This window comes from Salvia splendens, chromosome 8 (genome assembly GCF_004379255.2).
Source record: "Salvia splendens isolate huo1 chromosome 8, SspV2, whole genome shotgun sequence".
NCBI classification, from domain to species: Eukaryota; Viridiplantae; Streptophyta; class Magnoliopsida; order Lamiales; family Lamiaceae; genus Salvia; species Salvia splendens.
Genome location: NC_056039.1, coordinates 15,625,407 through 15,647,248, shown reverse-complemented (window position 1 = coordinate 15,647,248; position 21,842 = coordinate 15,625,407). Strand labels below are relative to the sequence as shown.

Here is a 21,842-nt window from a genome sequence, read left to right as displayed (position 1 = left end):
GCAATAGGCCAAGTGTGGTGGTTTCTTGAGGTACTGGAGACTTGGACGTACGGTGTTTGGCCATGGCTTTGATCCCAGGTTGATTCTGCAGCGGATTAGTTGCTGGATCTAGGGCTGTAGTGGATACGGTGGAGCAGATCTGTCAACTGCTATAGTTTTCTCCCTGAGTGGTAAATCAACCGGTGAACAGGGGATTGGAGGGTCGGATAAATAGGCATGTGCAGTTGTACCTAGTGCAACTTGAGCCTATTTGATTTCTTCGATAGATTTCCTTGTTTCTATTTTAGTTCTATTTCCTGTTACATTATTATTGTATCTAAACGCTTTTGATATGTGTGCTAAGTGTTTTCAGAGAATGAATCTCCAAGATCTGCTTAATGATTGACTAGTTAAATTTGTTGTTATCTTGTACTCCCTCCGTCCCGCACTACTCGCACGTATTTCCTTTTTAGGCGTCCCAAGTTACTTGCACTCTTTCCATTTTTAGTAAAAATTTTCACCTACAGCCGTCATTTTTGACTTTCCTATACACTCATTCCTTAATCTCCGTGCCGAAAAGGAAATGAGCGAGTAGCTCGGGACGGAGGGAGTATTACTTTGTAATTTTCTGGGACAATAGTTACCTTTCAGTTAAACCTATCAAATTTGTAACGATTCGTGAATGAGTCGGTCTTTCATAGGGCTGGCAAATCGTGCGGATTGGGTCGTTATCGGGTCAACCTGATAATGACCGAACCCAATAAGGCCTAACCTAAACCCGACCTGTTAAGGAAACTGTAATTCCGAACATGAACCCGACCTGCTACCTTCAAATCCGAACACGACCCGCACCCGACACGAACCCGTTATCGACACGATATAATATGGGTTGACACGACACGATAACAACCCGGACCTGATATTACATGATTAAAACCTAATATTACACGATTAAACCTTAATTTTTAACCTAATTTACACAATTAAAATTCGTTTTATACTATTTAAACCTAATTTATAAGAAATTAAAAAATTAAGGTAATATATATATTTTAAAATAATAATAATAATAATAATATTATTTCTTAATGGGTTACCCGTATCCGACCCGAACCCAACCCGAAATTATCGGGTTCTTAATGGGTCAACCCGATAAGGACATGGATCCAATAAGACTTGACCCCAACCTAATAATTTCGTACGGATTCGTATCAAATTATCGTGTCGTGTCGAAAATTGCCAGCCCTAGTCTTTTATCACCAATCACTTTAAATTCTACTCCTTCCTATCTCAACTGCATTTCGGTATCATCAATGGCTAGCATTGATGATACGACCGAATTCCAAATCCCTCTCTCTGTCGCCGCCCATTCCCCTCCAGTTGTGCGGCTTCCAAACCGGAGACTACGTTCAAGTCCGCGGCGACACCGGCGAGTTGCAATCCTCCGTTCAGTTCACTCTCCGCCGCCCCAACTACCACTTCAATTTACTCGAGGCGGCATCAGCAAGCGCACCAGAGACCGCAAATTTCCAATCACCGCCGTCTTCCCCGCACCTGAATCCAATCGGCGATTTCCAGAATCGCGACATCAATAGCGCTGATGAGAATTCCAGATCTAGTGAGACATCGTCGAGAGGCGGCGGCGGCGGCGTCACGACGGGGTTGAGGAGCGGCGCCTTGTGTCCGATTAAGTACTATTCTCGCCGGATCTGTGGAATGAGATCGGAGAAGAAAAGGAGGTCGAAATGTAAGGGTAATAGAGGGGAAGGGGGAAATGTGTTGAAGGAAATGCTGAGGAGGAGGAGTTTGCCGCGGATGCCTTGCAATTCGTATGCGTTTTTCGTGATGAGGAATTGGGGAATGGTTGGACGCTCTTCTTGCTTTGCGGAGGCGAGCAAGGAGTTGAGCGAGCAGGGGTCCGACCTCGCTCGCGGAGTGAAGAAGGTGCTCTGTTTTTGTGATTGATTTTTGATAGTGATGCTAATGAGTAATGAGTGTGTTGTAGGAGTATGAGGATATGGCTTTCAAGGATAATGAGAGATATAAGAAGCAATGCTTGATATCATCATGCTACTAACCACATCTTCCTAAGTATTAAACCTTGGAAAATTTGATTCATATCTTATTTAATTGTTTAAAAAATGGAGTTTTGTAGGGGAAAATCGCAGCAATAGGCTAGTTTGTCTTTAAAATAACGAAAATGTACCCATTTTGTTATCTATTCCACATATGGGAAAAACGCCAATGCTAATGGCGTGTATATACGTAAAGACGCCAGCGTGGACGGCGTTTTATACTGTTCTTCGTATTTCACCTGTATTTTCTCCAAATACAGTTTAAATAAAAAACGCCACTCGAGTTGGCGTGTTACGTGATAAAACGCCACCACAGTTGGCGTGTTTACTAATTATAGACGCCTATGGAATTAGCGTGTTTCACATAAAACGCCAACCGAAAGGGCGGGTCAACCAAGTATAACACGCCAATGTAGTTGGCATCTTTTCATAAAGGCGCCAACTCCATTGGCATTTTTTATAACACGCCAACCTGAAGGGCGAGTCAATGCAGAATGTCTGATCGTGGCTAAAATCTCCAACGGAATCGTCCAAGTATAACACGCCAATGAAGTTGGCGCCTTTATGAAAAGACGCCAACTACATTGGCGTTTTTTATAACACGCCAACCTGAAGGGCGCGTCAATTCAGAATGTCTGATCGTGGCTAAAATCTCCAACGGAATCGTCCAATCTCCAACGGAATCGTCCAAGTATAACACGCCAATGTAGTTGGCGTCTTTTCATAAAGGCGCCAACTTCATTGGCGTTTTTTATAACACGCCAACCTGAAGGGCAAGTCAATGCAGAATGTCTGTTTTCGTGCCTAAAATCTCGAGCAGAAATCACCCCAAGTATAAAACGCCAACCGTGTTGGCGTTTTTGCGCATAATGTTTCTTTACAATCCTCCTCCAATACTATATTTTCAGTCCAATACTCCGCTTCAGTATGTTCAGTCCAATAAATAAGCAAAACTATTTGTTGACAATGATCAACTCAATAAACAAGCAAAATTATAAATATTACAACGTTCAACTTAATAAATAAACAAAAAATAGCAAAGTAACGTTCACGGGTCTCGCCTTTTCCGCATAAACAGACCACGGATTCCCTTCTCGATTCTGGAGGTAGGGATTCTAGACGGAGGAGTATCTTGAACTACGGCATTCTCTAAATCAATACCAAAAACGTCGTCTCTCACAGAAGACCGTGGTGGAGATTGGTGGACATCACTGAGACCGATATCTTCACCTGTACCACCAGTGTGGCTGACAGAGTGACGACCCCGAACGACAGATCTTGGTGGAGGTGGAGCCATAAAATCGCCATCGGACTCATCACCCAACTGAGTATCCATCCTTGCCAATGACGACTCTCCACCAGCGTTCTTCTTTCCACGCCACTTCCCTTTTTGCCGCACGGGCATGTCAATGTCTAGCTCAGAGCGCTGGGAAGGACGGTAATCCATCGTCTCAACTTCCCCAGATATCTGGAGACCATCTTCAACCATCCTCGTAATGGTGAACAAATCCGGTCGTCCTGTCATGTCTTGCTCCCTAAGAAATTGCCGTATTTTGTGAAGCGTCTCCACCTACAATTCTCAATGTTAATTAAATTTGCATCATATGAATTTAAATAATGATGAGTTGTTTCAATTTACCGCATAGTTATGGGAGGACGCCGTTTCATGGAAGCCCTCCTGAGCATGCACGCCAGGTTTTGTTAGGTACACAACGGTTATCCGGCTAAACCAATCCATGTACTCATTAGTTGCTATAGGCTCCATCGAGTACTCCGAATCGGTCCACACCATGTTGTGCCTATTATCCCAATTTTGTATATGAGCGGCGTGCCACTCAACCCAATTCCGGCCAGCTTTGCCTCGCCGATCCTGTTTCGCAAAATCAGTTCCGTGGAACCGGTCGACAAGCGGAATATACGGTTGGACAATCCCAAATTGTCGCAACACTCGCTGTGGCAAGTGTGGCTCAACCATATTCCAGCAAATAAGTGTTGTGATCGACGTCCATATAGGACGATCGACAACACAAACTTCCGGCAGAGTTCGCATGACATATGACCTCCAAATAAACTAAATATGAAACAAATTTAGTCAAAACAAGTTCAATCAAAACAACAAACAAACAACAATTTAGGTTACGTAAATTACTTGGTTGGCGTGCATTCTAGAGAATTGATCTCCGAAAGTTTCAATGCAATGTCCGGGTGCTTTCACATAAGAGGCCGGACCATTCCATCTACAAAAATTAAATTATGAGCGAATAACACGGAAATTAATAAAAATAATGCTTAAAAACAAATATTTAGTGAACAACTTACGCGATTGCACATGGTACGTCATGGGCACGGGATTTAGCATCGTCGGTCTAATAATTGAGATTCTTTCCCAAGCCCACAACTGTAACAGAGTAAGAGCTCCTCCGACATCGGACCTCTTTGCAAGTGCAGCTTCACAAAGATTATGGTACAAGCAGGCAAGAGTCGCACCACCCCAGCTATAGCTACCACAACGTCCTACATCCATGAAAAATTGAAGGTAGAAGAATGGAATTTTATTACCGGAGGCGTTCGGAATTAACAGACCACCAAGTAATAGCAGACAATAAACACGGGCGCGTTGAACGTATATGTACTGGTCGTGGTCATCATTCAACTCAACCCTCAGTTGTTTTGATAAACTCGTCTGCTTCCAAACCAGTTCTTTCAGCTCAACAGTATCTGGTATAAAGCCAAGAAAATCCAGACAAGCTTGAGTCCAATAGCCGACATCCTTACTGGGGATATAACCCGTCACAGCTTCCCCGTCAACTTTGAGGCCCCATAAGACCTCCACATCTTCCAAAGTCACTGTAGCTTCACCGACTGGAAAGTGAAACGTGTGAGTCTCTGGCCTCCATCGTTCAATTAATGCGGTGATAAGATGGTGGTCAATGTCTTTCGGTTGACCACACCTCAACATCCGGCCAAATCCCATCTCATCAATTACAGCCAAAACACGCGGATGTATGAGAACATCCCAAATGATTCCTTCGTACCTTCTGCAGCGTACATCTTCTGATGGCACTCCTGCCCATATGTTATTCGAGACGTGTTGTCTCTGCAGATATAATACGGAGGGGTCCTCAGGACCACATAAGAGTCTTCGGCGAGCACTTGAAGATGATGCCATAATTCACCTACACAACATTCACAATTCAAAACATTAACAATTTTAACTATAACAATTTTAACTAATCAACAAATATCAATTCACCTACGTCAATTCATCAATTAACTAAACAACATACATATTGTTTAACTAAATCAATTCATCAATTAACTAAACAACATACATCAATTTAACTACAAAACATTAACAATTTTAAACAACATACATCAACCTAAACAATTTCAATAATTTATACTCTAACTAAACACCAACATCTCAACTATTAATCCACAATAATGCTATTCAAACAAGCCAATATGCTTAATAATAATTAAACAATTCAAACTAAACAATATACATCAATAATTTGTCACTAGGGTTTAGGTTTATAAGCCAAATAAAACCCAAATAAATCAAATATCTCAACTATCTCAACAATACACAAATTCACTTAAACCCTAACAATGCAACATCAATTTCAACTCAATTCACAACCCATTACAAACCCTAGCTAACTATCCAACAATTACTCTAAAAATGTAAAAGATAAGCCTACTAACCGAAAAAATATACGAATTTAGGGAAAACAAGCACCGATTGATGAATGGAGGGCGAAATCACGGAGAGGAGGGCGAAATCGCGACGAGAGGGGCTCTGCTTTGGATGAGTTTTCGCGAATTGTGTGTGGTTGGCGTCTATTCGCGAACTGGATGAGGCGGCTATATGATTCTGTGTAAACACGCCACTCGTGTTGGCGTCTTTACTCTCTAATTATAACACGCCAACCTCGATGGCGTGTTACCCTAAGACGCAATTCGTGTCGGCGTTTCTTATTTCCTAAACACGCCAACCTCAGCAGCGTTTTTCAATCAAACACGCTAACTTGAGTGGCGTTTTTTATTTAAACTGTATTTGGATAAAATACGGGTGAAATACGAAGACAGTATAAAACGCCATCCACGCTGGCGTTTTTACTTATATACACGCCATTGTCATTGGCGTTTTTACTTATATACACGACATTGGAATTGGCGTTTTTCATATATGTGGAATAGATAACAAAATGGGTACATTTTCGTTATTTTAAAGGCAAACTAGCCTACTGCTGCGATTTTCCCGTTTTGTAGATTGTGTGTATTCAACGAACTCACTTTGGCATTGTCGATTATCATACTTATCTAAATTTATCCATAAAAACGACTAAGAAATTAATATCCCATTTGCAGAGAAAAGACGAGTCAAAACTATTTGAGAATTTCATTTTCTCGCAAAAGTATTTGATTATCAACTAAAACTCATCAAAGATTTCAACACTTAAAACAAAGTTGCCACAAGTTTGAAAAATAAGACTTGATATACCAACGCTTTGATCGCCGTTACGAGAATGTGGTGTTACAGTAGCAAATGTTGTAGTCGGTCCCTTCTGATTTCATTCGTTCGTGAAAAATTGTCCCATATGTTTTTATTAATTTTGGTAAACGGAATCCAAATTCAACTAATTTTATACTATAACTTATATTTATTACTCCCTCTTATTCCCAGTAGATCATTTCATGTTCTGCACTCGTTTTGAGAAAAAAATTGATAAAAAGAAATATTCAGAAGTTAACATGTTGAATAAAATATGGTTAAATTTTATAGTTAATTATTAGTGAAAGGATAAATTAAAAGTCTACCTTATAAAAGTAGATTAAAGTGCAATTGGATGAAATTCGATATCGATTAAGCCATTTAATTGGGCCGTTATTCACTCTATACTGAGCTCAAATCGGCCCATTTATATATTTTCTGTTATTTTTATGAAATTCCAACTCTTTTTTTTATAAGATGCTAAAGATATTAATTCATTCCATAAAATGTAAAAAATTGGCACAGAGTTTTAATAGATATAGATTGAAGAAATGGTCAAAGGCTCCGAGCATAACTGATTCAGGCAAGTATATTTCAAAAACAAATCTTTGTCCCTCCCGCTAATGTATTTGACTAGGTCCGTATTTCATTTTAGGTTATCCCACTTGACAAAGAAAATAAATGAATCAAGTCACATGGGACGAAGGGATTAATTTCTAAAGATTGGAAGAAAAGGAATCACTTTTAGATCTTGATTAATAGTTTTTTATCCTTCTTTTAAACGTGAGTTATGTAGAAAATATATTAATGACAAGTTAAAGATTGAAAAAAGAATCAAAATGCACAAAAAGTAAAGAAAAAATTGTTATGGCCATGATATGAGCCTTATTATGTAGTACTATTTCTGCATTTTTTTTGTATATGTTGGTACAAGAATTTATATCAAATGGATTTTGAAGCTTTGATCCTCAGCTGTTGAGCAAGAATAAAACTTTACTAGTCCTACTTATTCCCAGTCAAAAAAAGAACATTGGAACTTTATAAATTTGTCCGATTGTAGCAACATGATTTGGACCAATTTCTCTGACGCTTGTTAATTCAATGTCCCTTTAAGCCAGGCCGGATACTTTTTTAACTACTACTATGAATTTTCATATTTTGTCCACTTATTTTATTTTTTTCATTATTTCATCAAAATGTGACCAGTAATATATCATTAAATAGGAAACAACTTAGTCCTCCATAACACATGGAATTGGATTTGTATTAGTATCTTAGTAGTTGTTTAAGGAATGTTCAAGGAAACATGTTTTTGTGTCTCCACTCTCTTTATTCTTACCACTAAATTAAAGCTCACTTAACTCCAAAATAAATAAATAATGTAATGGCTTCTTACACGTTAAAACTTATTATGTTACACAGGCCAGAACTAGACATATTTACCACCCTATATTTACAATAATTATATAAAAATGAAATACGACATATAACTGAAAATTTAAATAATTGCAAACTTTTAAACACACTTGTACAAAATAGAGAGAGAAAATAGGATCAAAATTTGATATTTATCTCGCTCCAAATTCATATATAAATATGAAGGATACTTAGAGCATGCACAATAATGGCCTCCTCCACGGAGTGTAGACTCTTCACTATTTATGGGTCAGACCTCATTTTTTATATCTTATTCTGCTCTTAGCTAAGGAATAATATCCACAACCATGCTCTTCCAAGAGCATGCTTTTCACTATTCATGGGTCCTATTATTCTATTTTTCAATTTAAAAACTACAATTACTAATAATATTTCATTAAAAACTTGAAAATGACATTACAAATTCCTAAAAAATTACTAAAACTTACATATAATTGGAATCCTAAAAACTAATTTAAATCCTAAAAATTAAATGGAGAAAAAGAAGTAGAAGGAGTTCTCTAATGACGATGATGTGCGTCTACCAGAATCGGTAACACTGACTATCAATTTTTTTTTAGTGGAACCGACTACTTGTTGCCGAATTTCACCCAAATATGTTCGATTAGATCTTCCTATAGTTGGGGTTGGAATCTCGCATCGTTGTTCTTATTTCTATCCTCTTGCGCACTGATGGATGCCCACCTCGGCGTGGGGGAAAGCTTGCGGATGAGGTTCTAGGGTTATCATCGTCGAACTAGAATTCCGCATCCGGTCCTTCGTCATCAACAATCATGTGGTGCAAGATAATACACACATAAATGATGTCGATAAGATTGTTTACATACCACATCCGAGTCGGGGCATTCACAATGTTGAATCGGGCTTGAAGAACCTTGAACGGTCTTTTGACATCTTTCTAAGTCGCGTCTTGATGTTGCGCACAAAGGATCCATTTCAGCTCTTGTGGCATGCTGAGCGTTTTCATGAACGTCGCCCACCTCGGGTAGGTACCATCGGTGAGATAGTACCCCATGTTATATTGATGGTCGTTGGGGACGGGGTGCGTCTAGCTTTTTTTTTTCAAGAACAAATTGAATTAATTAACAAGCTAGGTAGATATTACCATGGATACATGGGATTATTATTATTTTGATTTTGATGATGATTGATTTGCATTGTGTTGCATCTGATGATGTTGAACTATTTGTGCAGAGTGAGATTGATGATCCTCGTTGTTGTTGTCTTTGTTTAAAGCCATGATAGAGAAAGAGATGACAGTGAGAGAGAGCTCTTTCTTTTCATGGTTGCTCAAAACCTAGTATCTTGTTCTCATTCTATAGTGAAATTGGGGGGGGGGGAGAGAAAGGCGGTTATGGAGTAATCAAAAGAGGGGAGGATGATATAAAAAATGGGAAAATGAATTGAATGCAAAGAGAAAAGACAAAACTTATTCTAAGTTTTTCTTTGCAAACAAGAAGACTTTGATTATCTAAAATCAACTTTCATACAGTTCCATTTAATTTCACACCCCCCATCTCTTAAAAATGGTTTTAACTTTATTTATTTGGGAGTGTGGAGATAAGAAGTCTGAGAAGTAGAAGCCAGAGTTGGTATGGCTTTTTGTCACTAGAAATTAATGTTTGTTTGAGTGTATTTTATTTCTCTTTTATATATGTTTCTAATATGTGATTAATTGGTACTAAGATATTTTTAACGATCTATAAATTAAGAGGAAAAATAAACTATTTGATCCCTAAAAAATAAAATATACACCATTTAGGTTTTTAAATTATGAAAATATTATAATTATAGATCTTTGGAAAATTAAAAATATCATCTATCGATTTTTCCTTTTTTGTCTATAAATTCTAAAAGGGTATAAAAGTCATTTTACTATACTATGTAGCTTACACCGTCCCTTCCTTTTTCACGCCAGCTCTTTCGCCACTCTCTCTCTTACGTCAATAAATTCAATAAACGAGATAAATTTCAAGACCTAAAACAACAAGCACATAAAGAAGGGTTCATTTTCACTACTTGCATGTCTTCATCCACCAACTTCACTGGGGTTCTTTATTAGGGTAAAAAGGTGGTGTGATGCAACAAAGATGAGAAGGAGATTAGTGGAGAGATGCAGGCGATTGTGCGGCACGACACCAGAACAACGTGTCGGTGTTAGAGCATCTCCAATGGCGGCTAGCGGACCGGCTAGCCGATTCCCGGCGTTGGCCGGTCCGCTCACCGAACCATTGGAGTCGGCTAGTGCCAAATCGGCAAAAAAATCAGCGAGCGGACGCCGATTCTCGGGCGCTGACCGATCCACTCGCCGGTCGGCTGGCCGCCATTGTAGGCGGGCGATCGGCCAACACTTTTTTTTTTTAATTTTCGAAACACTATATATACGCGATTTGCACGTCATTTTCATTCGCACCGCTTGTTTTAACGAGTTTTCTCTCTCACTTAATTTCTGTACAAGAGCAACAACGTGAAATGAGTAACGCGGGTGGTAGTAGTGGTGGTAGTGGTGGGGATGCTGAGGAGTACGAACGGCAAATGAACGAAGAGTTGGAGGCCTATACGTCCCGCGAGATAAATCGGTTGCTACAAAGGGCCTTGCAGCCGGCGGTACCTCAACCTCCACCCGTTGTCCACCGACGAGCAGTGATTGATCGAGATCACGTAGCTGCACATCAGCGGCTATATGAAGACTACTTTGCGGAGGAGCCGCGGTTTGGGGCGCCTCTTTTCAGGCGGCGTTTTAGGATGCGTAGGGCAGTGTTTATGCGTATCGTTGATGCTTTGGAGCGTCGATATTTATATTTCCGGTTCAGGTACGATGCGGCTGGCAGACCCGACCACACACCTATACAAAAGTGCACTGCGGCAATCAGGCAGTTGACTTGCGGAGGCGCGGCAGACATGTGGGACAAGTACCTCCACATCGGCGAGACGACTACCCTGGATTGTCTGAAGTATTTCTGTCAGGGCGTCATTGAAATATTCCGTGATCAGTATCTTCGAAGCCCTACCCCTGAAGAGTGACAGGATCTGATGCAGATGCACGGGGAGAAGCATGGGTTCCCCGGGATGTTGGGCAGCATAGATTGTATGCATTGGGAGTGGAAGAACTGCCCCGCTGCCTGGAAAGGGTTCTACACGACCGACTATAAGGGAAAGAATCCCACGATGATCCTCAAGGCCGTAGCTGATTACCGGTTGTGGATTTGGTATGCATATTTTGGGGTAGCCGGGTCGAACAACGATCTCAACGTCCTCAACTCGTCGCCCCTTTTCAACGAGCAGTGCCACGGCGTCGGTCTGGCCATCAGTTTTATCGCCAACGGGAACCAGTATGATATGAGCTACTACTTGGCGGATGGGATATACCTTAGGTGGCCCGTCTTTGTGAAGACGATCAGATGCGCATCAGATGAGAGGAAGGCCTACTTTGCGGAACGACAGGAGTCGGCGCGCAAGGACGTGGGGCGCACATTTGGTGTGCTCCAGTCTCGATGGGCGGCAATTAGGGGTCCAACGCGTTTGTGGCATGTCGATTGCATTGCTGATATAATGTAGCCTGTATTATCCTGCACAACATGATTGTCGAAGATGAAGGTGTACAACTGACTAGTTGGGCCAATGACGATGCTAATGAAGCCGGCCCAAGCCACGGCGTGGCCGCCCCCAAAGTACGAAGGGGGGTACCTCACGATGAAGTCGGCCGCCTCAAGGCACATGCCGACATGCGCAAAGTGGATGCTCATATTCGACTCTAAAAGGATTTAATTGAAGAGTTGTGGGCGCGGAGGACTGCACGTCGTTAGATTTTTTTTAATTAATGTACTTTTTTAAATTTTAAATATTATTATTGAATTTTCTCGTATCTGTGTCGTAAATTTAATTCCGTATTTTGTGTGATTGTTAATTATTTATTTTTTATAATTTTGTTTATTGTGGCTAGCCTATTGCTTGTCCAGTTGCTTGTCCTGATGATGTGGCATGAGGAGTTTTTAGTGCTGATGATGTGGAAGGAGGAGTTGTGGCTAGTCTATGACTAGCCTAAAACCATTGGAGATGCTCATAGGGAAATTCAATAGCTGGAGATTCGTGGCAGTGTTGACCAATGGATTGACAGTTGCGGCAGTGACATGAGTAAGAAGAATATAGAGACGTGGATTAGGACTTATGTGTTATGCTAGATACTAAAATCATGCTTTGAGTTGTTTATTGACATTCGTATAATCTTATTTTCCTATTCTAAATGACAAGAATTATTTTTGTCACATTATATATTTGTTCTTGATTTTAATTGAACAAAGTAGTCTAATTATTCTACATTGTAGGGGCAACGGTGATCGTGTCATCGCTAAATGATCTTGTTCTTGATTTCTTGCAGAAATAAATTAGTATTCACTACCTAGATAGGAAAGAGACTAAGTAACATAAAAGGTTGCAGTATCAAAATATTGGGGTGACAAACGACAATGGTATTGAGTTATACTATCTCTTACTTATTCTTTTAGTGGGAAAAACCATGTGGCACATGTGGGGATCGATAGTTGATCGTTAATTCATAAAATGCGTTCAAGCAGCTGATGGGGTCCTCGTACTAACGACCATGAAAAACACTACAATTGTTCACTAAGTTGGTGAAGTGAAGTGGTATGTTCATGGCGTAGGCAAAATTGATTGTATGATTGGCTCTTGATTTGAATATGACTCCTAATATTTCCAAAAGGGGTAAACTGTCCTTTGATGTTCCAGGTCCATCATTACTTTTTACTCCAATATCTTGATACAACCAATGAACATCCTTGGCTCGTTTACAAACGGGAAAGTCGAAAGGTGGAAAATTTTGGAGGTGCTGTAGTGGAAGGTGCAGTCTTCAAGGCTGACTGAGCGGAGGTCAAGGCTGAAGTCGTGGTAATGTCGTTTGGTCTCACCAATGTCCAAGCAACATTCCAAAATCTCAAAAAACGATATATTTCGTCCATATCTTTGTAAGTGTGTTTTGCTATTCTTTGATGACATCTTAATATATAGTGTCTCCTGGGAAGATCATTTGACGCATCTCCGGCAAGTGTTCAATGTACTTAATGGACACAACTAGTATGTAATCCAAAGAAATGCTTGATGGGACGCGATAGAGTGGAGTATTTGGGACACATTCTGTCAGCTCAAGGGGTTCAATTTGATCCAACAAAGGCGGAGGCGGTGATGAAATGGCCAACCCCAATGAATGTCAGCGGAGTACGAGGATTCTTGGGTTTGACAGGGTACTATTGGACAGGATGATGCTTTTCGAACTAACCAGAGACTAGCCGCCAACGTCCACTAGGTTGGCATGATGAAGCATGTGACAAGGTTCGTCACGCCTGTGAAGTATGTCAGCCCATCAAGTATTAAACTAAAGCCCCAGCTGGTCTTCTCTCTTTGTTCCCTATTTTGAATCGCATAAGGGAAGATATAAAGCTTGATTTTGTGACAGGGTTGCCACGTTCGGGAGGAGTAGACTGCATTTTGGTTGTGGTCGATCAGTTATCTAAGTATGGGCATTTTATGGGGCTCGAACATCCATTTACAGCCAAGGGTGTGGCCGAAGTTTTTATACAAGAAGTAGTGAGGCTTCACGGAATTCCTAACTCGATTATATCCGATCGTGACTCAGTTTTTATCAGCTCCTTTTGGTGTGAGCTCTTTCGCATGGCGGGGACCACTTTGAAAATGAGCTCGACTTATCATCCCGAAACAGATGGTCAAACCAAGGTACTCAATTGATGGGGTGCGTACTAAACAAGCCCGACAGCAATGACGGCCCATCAGCCCAAAGCCCAAGGAAGAGTATGAGTTCGGCATTACCAAAGAGTTCGGCCTCAGCCTACAGCTCGGTAAAAGCCGACCAATCAAGCTCTGCGAGTTCGGCAGTACCAAAGAGTTCGGCCTCAGCCTACAGCTCGGTAAAAGCCAACCAAGCTCTGCTCTCAGGTCGGCATCAAGCTCTACTCTCAGATCGGCAACCAAAGCAGTTCGGTCTCAGTTTTCGACCGAACAAGGAGTTAGTGGACCCATGCAGGATTTCCACAACTTCCAACACACCCACTACCACGTGGCGTCAACTCAGGCCACGATCTTAGGCCATGACCTACACGACCTCCACGACCTAGAGTGATGATGTAAGCCACGATCTTAGTTCAATGTATAAATAGAACTTAGATCTGATAGAAAGGGGTTAAGCTCTCTAGAGATAAAACACCATATAGCAAGTTTGTATTTGTAAGCTGTAGAAAACAGATCAAGCAATACAACTCTGCCCTCTTTCCTTCCCGTGGACGTAGATTTACTTCAGTAAATCGAACCACGTAAATTCTTTGTGTCGTGATCTGTATTTTCCTGCATTCACTAACATCAGAAATTCGCGGATTCATCACTGGCGCCGTCTGTGGGAAACAGAGAACCAAATTTGTGATAAAGCGAATTTTTGACCATTTTTTCAACCCAAAAAATGCATACCAGATCGCAGAGTACCCGTATTCCTGCCCGTGAGAACCAGGAGGAAGCCAATCCACCCCATAGGTCTGGAAAACAGCCTAGGGATAAATCCACCACCAGTTCTCATGGCGGAGGAACAAGCCGCTCCAAAAGCCGTCACACCGAGTCTTCCCAGCAGCCCGATTTGAACGAGGCTGTCAAGCTGTTTTTGGCTGAAAAGCAGGAGGAATTCTTAACCTTCCTGCAGAGAAGCCAAAAGCAGCCGGAGGCGAAAACGGCGGATTCTCCCTCTCCCTCCATACGAGACAGTCACTACCGCAGTAGTGTTATGTCTTCCAGAAGAAAGAATCCTCGGTACCGGAATCACAGGAGAACTCCATCTCCTCCATACCGAAGAAATGTCGGGTTCGCCATGTACGGAGCATTGAGGACTCCGTTCTCGGACGATATTACCCGAACTTCCCTACCACAGAACTACCGAACTCCGTCGATAACCTATGACGGACTCGTGGATCCTCATGATTTCTTGGGACGCTATCAATATAACATGGCGAACCAGGGTCTCAACGAGGTCCACATGTGCAAGCTGTTTCCCGAACTGCTTATCGGGAACGCAAGAAGGTGGTTCGATAGCCTCCCCCAAGGCAGCATTAGATCCTACCGAGATCTAATGGATGCTTTCCACAGGAGGTTCTTTCAGAAAGCGGAAGCCCGGATTACTTCGGCTCAGCTGCTTTCTATACGTCAAGGTCGCGACGAAAAGATCAGCGACTTCCTGACGAGATTCCATAAGGAATGCCTACAAGTAGATAATCTCAATGATCTACTTGTCATTTCGGCATTCCAAAATGGAATCCTGCCCGGAGCTCTCTACAGAAAGCTCGTGGAATGCAGTCCGCAAACAGCTCAAGAGATGTGGGACATTGCGGACAAGTTTTCTCGTGCCGATGAGGCAGACCGTCGAAAACGGTCTTTAGACAGCTCATCTAGAGAAGACAAAAAGAAGCCCGATCATAGCGATCAGAGGCTTCCTCGCCGAACACCTTCCCCACCAAAGGAGAGATAGCGGTCATCCGAGGTGATCGAAAAAAGAGCAAGTGTGTTCGCAGATTGCGCTTAAAAGTGCCGAGCAATCAGTTCGGCACCATCAAGCATAGCAATCACAGCAGCCGGAGTCAGAGGCAGGCGGAATGACCGAAGTCACACCGGAGCCGAACTCGATGGTGTACGGCACTGAAGCCGTGATTCCGGTTTAGATTGGCATACCCAGTCCCCGAACTCAATTTCTCCTCAGAAATGAATGGTGACGGACTGAGAGCCGAACTAGATCTTGCCGAAGAAAGAAGAGAATTGGCCTGCATAAAAGCAGCCAAGTACAAGGAGCAAGTAGCCCGGTATTACAACCAAAGGGTGAAGAAGCTGCAATTTCAAGTGGGAGATCTCGTCTTGAGAAACAACGAAGTAAGCCGAGCAGAAAAGCTGGGCGAACTCGAACCCACATGGGAAGGTCCATATCGGGTGTCAGAAGTCCTCGGCAAAGGGTTTTACAAATTGACTCACGTGTCAAGAGCACAAGTACCCCGAACATGGTACGTTTCCAACCTCAAAAAGTTCCATTTGTAAGAGACAGTCCGGTCAATGTGCTTTCTTTGGTTTGCTTGGTCTTTATTTGTCTCTGTGCGTTTTGTCTGTGTGTTTTGTCTGTTTCGGTGCGTGTCATCTCTTACAAATGTTACTGAGGTATCTTGTTCTTCGAAGGCTGATCCCCTTCTTAGAACATATATAAGCCAACGATTGTGAGTCAAAGCTTCTACAGAAGATACAAGACCACAATTCAGCTTAAACAAGCAGTTCGTCTGAAACGAGCTGCAACAAGCCAACGATTGTGAGTCAAAGCTTCTACAGAAGATACAAGACCACAATTCAGCTTAAACAAGCAGTTCGTCTGAAACGAGCTGCAATAAGCCAACGATTGTGAAGTCCAAGCTTCTAAAGAGGATACAAGACCACAATTCGGCTTAAAAATCAAGCACTTCGTCTGAAACGAACTGCAACGAAAGTCCGATTCTCGCGATAAAACTTGCCTGAATTAGGACAAGGGAAAGTCCGATCCACGCGATAAACCTCGCCGAATTAGGACGACCAAGTTCGGTCAAAGAAGTTTACCTCATAAGACCGAGGACGACCATGTCTAGTCAAAGAGGTTTACTGCATAAGACCACTTCGGTTAACTGGGAAAGTCCGATCCACGCGATAAAACTCGCCGAATTAGGACAAGGGAAAGTTCAATCCCGGCGACAAAAATCGCCAAATTAGAACACAAGACGAGTCCGGTCAAAGATGTTTATTTCATCAGACCAAAGACGAGTCCGGTCAAAGATGTTTATTTCATCAGACCAAAGACGAGTCCGGTCAAAGATATTTGTTTCATCAGACAAGACGAGTCCGGTCAAAGATGTTTATTTCATCAGACCAAAGACGAGTCCGGTCAAAGATGTTTATTTCATCAGACCAAAGACGAGTCCGGTCAAAGATGTTTATTTCATCAGACCAAAGACAAGTCCGGTCAAAGAAGTCTACTTCATAAGACCGAGGACAAGTACGATGAAATTTTTTCGCTAAGCTGTAAATACACAGTGTTAGAAGCGAAAACAAAAACAAAATTTCATTTTCAAATCTTGTTCGGCACACAACTCCGCTACCCTACAAGATGGCGTTACGCTATTACAAAGGACTATTCTACTGTCCAGGGTTGCTAAAGTTGAGCCATCTATTCACAAAATCCTCGTGAAGCTGAGTTCGGGCGTTCCAGGCAGCTGCAGAATAAGCAGGTCGACGAGATGCTCTAATCGACCTGCCACCTCTTCTCTGAGCCCGGGAAGCCCTAGCACCTCGGCGGCGAAGAGTCTCTTCACGAAGCATTTGCCGATCTTGCTCACTCATAACCACAGCTCCTCTGCGAACTGCAGTCCGTCCTCGACTTGACGTCTCCGGTTGTCCCTGAGTTCGTTGCTGACTTGGAGTAGGGTTTTGAGCAAGTGAATCAGAGGTTTGAGCTGGAGTGCTAGCATCTGTTGGCGGGAAATGCCGGAGGAATCTCTCAATTGAGGGACGCCGGGCAAGAACTATGTCGTACCGAGAGGCCCAGCGCCGCAATGATGTCACGACTTGTTGGCAAGCCGAGCTCTCCAGCGCATTGTTCCTCCGGAGTACATTATATTCCTCCCACAGTTCGTCAACTCGACTCTGAACATCTGATATGGTCATTCCCCCGCGCACACGGATGTAATCCTCGTACGCAGTCCTCTCAGCAATGGTCGTATTCAGCTCGGCCTCCAGATCATTCTTATCGGACTCTAAGTCCTTATTATCGGCATCCAGCTTCACTAAACGAGCCAGAAGCTCGTCATTCTTCGTCTGATCGGCTATAGCTCTTTTCTCAGCTTCGTCTAAAGCCGAAGAGTACAGCCGTTTCCAGTGAAGTATCTCCATCTCCTTGAGTACAAAGCAGCTATATTAGTTCGGCAGCTGTACCGAGCAGATAGTAAAAAACAACAGGAATAAAGGCGAGTACGAAAAGCTATACGAAGACAAGTGTAGAGAATTTTTCATTCACAAGGAAAATTTTTTACACTAAGAGGGCTTCAAGGCCACCGTACAAGGAAGAAACTAGACTAAGAGAAGGGAGACGAAATCATACTCCGCCAGCTTCGTCTCCGGCTCCTTGGTCTGGTTCAGCTTCTTTCTCCTGAGCTACCTCAGCCTCGGCCTCACATCCTGCCGGCCTCGCCTCCGCCTCCTGATCGGTTTCCTTCTCCGGATGCCCGGCCCGCTCGACTTCGGCCTCCAGCTCCAGCGGCTCGGCCTCACCCTCTCCGTTGTAAGTCGAAGCGGGTGAAACGGGTCCCACGGAGGCAAAGATAGCCTCCAGGTTCTCGTCCCGATCAGCTCGACAACTCCGGACTCGGTCTGCAGAAAGCAGGACCGAGGATGAAGCGAGCTCCTCAAGGAGCGGCAGATTCTGAAGCCGAGCTGCTATCTCTCGGCTGTACAGAGGCAGCACGACGTCGGCCCCCTGCTCGCCCTTATCGGCAATTAGCCTTACCAGACTACCGACAAAAGCCGAGAACTGGCTGCTCAAAAAGAGTTTCTCCGTGTAAACACGGAGAGCCTCCCCCTGGGCAACCACGGCGGCAGCATCACTCCGTTTCGTCTGCTCTCGCTGGATGACGAGCTGGTTTTTGGCAAACTGAGCTTCATCCTGGGCCGAAATCCTAGCAGCTCTGGCTTTCTCAAAGTTTGCCTCGGCCTGCTCGGCCCGGTGACAAGCAGCCGCCAATTTCCTCTGCATCTCAGCATAGTCGTTGGACGCTTTGGAGAGTTCGACGGCGACGAGCTTGGAGAGCATATCGTTCCTCTGAAAATGGATAAGGAAAAAAGTCAACAGAGGGCACCAAAAATACAGGACAGAAGCCAAGCCAAAGAATCAAGAAGACAATTCACCTCGGCGAAGTCCGTGGGCCATAAAAATGGCTCACAGATATGCTCCGAAGGAGGCGCCAAGACCACGTCTTTCTCTGGCGCTCTCGGGGGCTTCTGGGTCTTCCCCTTCCTACTTGCCGAAGTCGACTCCGGCTTCTTTGGACCCGAAGAGGTCTTTTGCCTCTTTGGATTCTTCTCGGCATCAGGCGCCGAGCTGGTAGCCTTCTCTTTCTCCGGCTCCTCAAGCCCGGAGGACTTTCGGATAGCCTTATTCAGCATGTACACTGCCAAAAAGCAAGAAAGCAAGGTTAGTTTTCGCCGCTAAAGCAGTAAAGCATAAAAGAGAAATCCTCACCCTCGGCCTCTTCGTCCGAAGACGAGATATTGAACACGAGGTCGCCCTTGACGAGCTCAGTTTCCGAATACTGTTTCCTAATCATAGGAATCTTATTGAGCTCGCCCTCGAGCTCGGCCAACGGTTCTAACCGAGGATGGGGAATCACGGACTTCGGCCTTCTCCAAGGAAAGCCCGGAGCCGAAGTCCTATTATAAAAAAAGAAACGGTTTTGCCATTTCGGCCACTTGGTTTTGCAGAAGGCCCTAAAAGGCTGTAAGGGGATCAAGTAAAACCAAGATCCCTTCCTTTTAAACTGGAAAAAATTAAGGATTGCCCTCAGAGACAGATCCTTATTTAGCCTACGCAGTTCGGCAGCAAAAGCCGATAAGTGCCTCCAAGAGTTCGGAGTCACCTGACCTAAAGGGAGTTGAAAAAAATCAAGAAGCTCTACAAAAGGTGGGGGAAGAGGGAAACGAAGCCCGCATTCTAAGCAGGCTTCGTAAACGGTGGCATAACCCTCCGGCGGGTCGTTAGCCCTATGATCATCGTCGGGAACCACCGCCTTCCCCCCGGGAAGAAGATATTTTTCGTGTAGAGATATCACGGTGTCCTTACTCAAGACGCTGTGAAAGTGCTCTACGGTCTTCTCCCCGGATTCTTTCCGGCTAGGAGACCCCTTATCCCCTTTCCTACCGCTACCCGACTCCGAAGAAGAAGAAGACATTTTTCTTACTTTTTGAAGGTGAAGAAAGTCTGAAGAAGTTCTTGAAAGCGGAGAGAGAATTTTCGCAAAGGAGATAGAGTGCAGAAGAAGCAGTCGCAAAAGTGCTTCAATGATGAAGAAGGGAGGTATTTATCAGATTCGGCGAAGATTTCAAAATCGTCGCACCGTTTCGAATCCCACCTTTTCAGGATTCAACGGCCGGATTTTACTGTCGCATTTAATGCAGCCACATGCAAGGCACGTCCCCTGACGTCAGCCTCCCCCGTACCTTTATCCAGAATGCCGAAGTGACTCGCTTCACCGAAGTGATTCACTTCGTCTTTCGGGGGGGGTAGTGATGGGGTGCGTACTAAACAAGCCCGACAGCAATGACGGCCCATCAGCCCAAAGCCCAAGGAAGAGTATGAGTTCGGCATTACCAAAGAGTTCGGCCTCAGCCTACAGCTCGGTAAAAGCCGACCAATCAAGCTCTGCGAGTTCGGCAGTACCAAAGAGTTCGGCCTCAGCCTACAGCTCGGTAAAAGCCAACCAAGCTCTGCTCTCAGGTCGGCATCAAGCTCTACTCTCAGATCGGCAACCAAAGCAGTTCGGTCTCAGTTTTCGACCGAACAAGGAGTTAGTGGACCCATGCAGGATTTCCACAACTTCCAACACACCCACTACCACGTGGCGTCAACTCAGGCCACGATCTTAGGCCATGACCTACACGACCTCCACGACCTAGAGTGATGATGTAAGCCACGATCTTAGTTCAATGTATAAATAGAACTTAGATCTGATAGAAAGGGGTTAAGCTCTCTAGAGATAAAACACCATATAGCAAGTTTGTATTTGTAAGCTGTAGAAAACAGATCAAGCAATACAACTCTGCCCTCTTTCCTTCCCGTGGACGTAGATTTACTTCAGTAAATCGAACCACGTAAATTCTTTGTGTCGTGATCTGTATTTTCCTGCATTCACTAACATCAGAAATTCGCGGATTCATCATCAATCGATGTTTGGAGATGTATTGAAGATGTTTTCCATCCAAGCGTCCAAACCAGTGGTATAAATGGGCTGTAGTACGAGCTTCCATTCGGCGGCGGGAACCACACCCTTTGAAATTTGTTTGGTCGACCGCCACCCATACTACAACGTTTTTTGCCTGGGGAAGTGAGAGTACATGCAGTTTCACAAACACGAGATGAAATTTTAGAGCAGCTTCATTATCACTAGACTCGTGCGCAGCGCAGCAACGCATGAAACATCTTCAAGATGTCAACTTTAACGTGGGTGAGTTTGTGTATTTAAAGTTCCGTCCTTATCATCAAACCACATTATATCGGCAGGGGATGCGCAAACTGGCGCCTCGTTATTTTGGCCAATTTGAGGTACTACTAGTTCGTTTGGGAGATATGGCCTTCCTTTTGCGGCTGCCAAATGGATCGCGAGTGCATCCGGTATTCCATGTGTTTTGTTGCTAAAGAAGGCGATAGGGGACAATGTGGCCGAGTCCAAGTTACCTGAAGAATTAATCGTTGTAGACTCCCCATTTTTGCCCCAAGAGATTACTGGTCGAAGAGTTATTACACGTGAAGAAGACAAAGTGTCCCAGGTCTTAGTCAAATGTCGATCGGGAGATGAATGGATGAATGTTCAAGATGTCCGCCGCCAATTTTCTCATTTTAGCATTGAGGACAAGGCTATTTCGAGTGGGGTTGAAATTGATACAACCAAAGAACATCCTTGGCATTACAAACGGAGAAGTCGAAAGGTGGCAAATTTTGGTGGTGCTGAAGTGGAAGGTGCAGTCTTCAAGTGGAGAGGTTAGGAAAGATTAATGATAGAAAGAGAGTTTTT

General features: G+C 43.5%; 1 protein-coding gene across 1 annotated transcript; it reads right to left on the bottom strand.

The window, feature by feature from the left end:
• Positions 1-3,102: 3,102 nt before the first annotated feature.
• LOC121745830 (protein MAIN-LIKE 1-like) lies at positions 3,103-5,223 on the bottom strand. The gene is made up of 4 exons (XM_042139775.1): positions 4,391-5,223; positions 4,204-4,291; positions 3,694-4,125; positions 3,103-3,624 (listed from the first exon to the last, which is right to left on the bottom strand). Exons 1-4 carry the CDS (start codon positions 5,221-5,223, stop codon positions 3,103-3,105), a joined length of 1,875 nt encoding a protein of 624 aa, XP_041995709.1.
• Positions 5,224-21,842: the final 16,619 nt, after the last annotated feature.

Coding starts and splice junctions, on each gene's coding strand:
- LOC121745830 (XM_042139775.1), bottom strand. CDS start 5,223: ATGGCATCATCTTCAAGTGCTCGCCGAAGACTCTTATGTGGTCCTGAG. Junction 4,292..4,390: donor CTAAATCCCGTGCCCATGAC/GTACCATGTGCA, acceptor TAATTTTTGTAG/ATGGAATGGTCCGGCCTCTT. Junction 3,625..3,693: donor CGTCCTCCCATAACTATGCG/GTAAATTGAAAC, acceptor TGAGAATTGTAG/GTGGAGACGCTTCACAAAAT.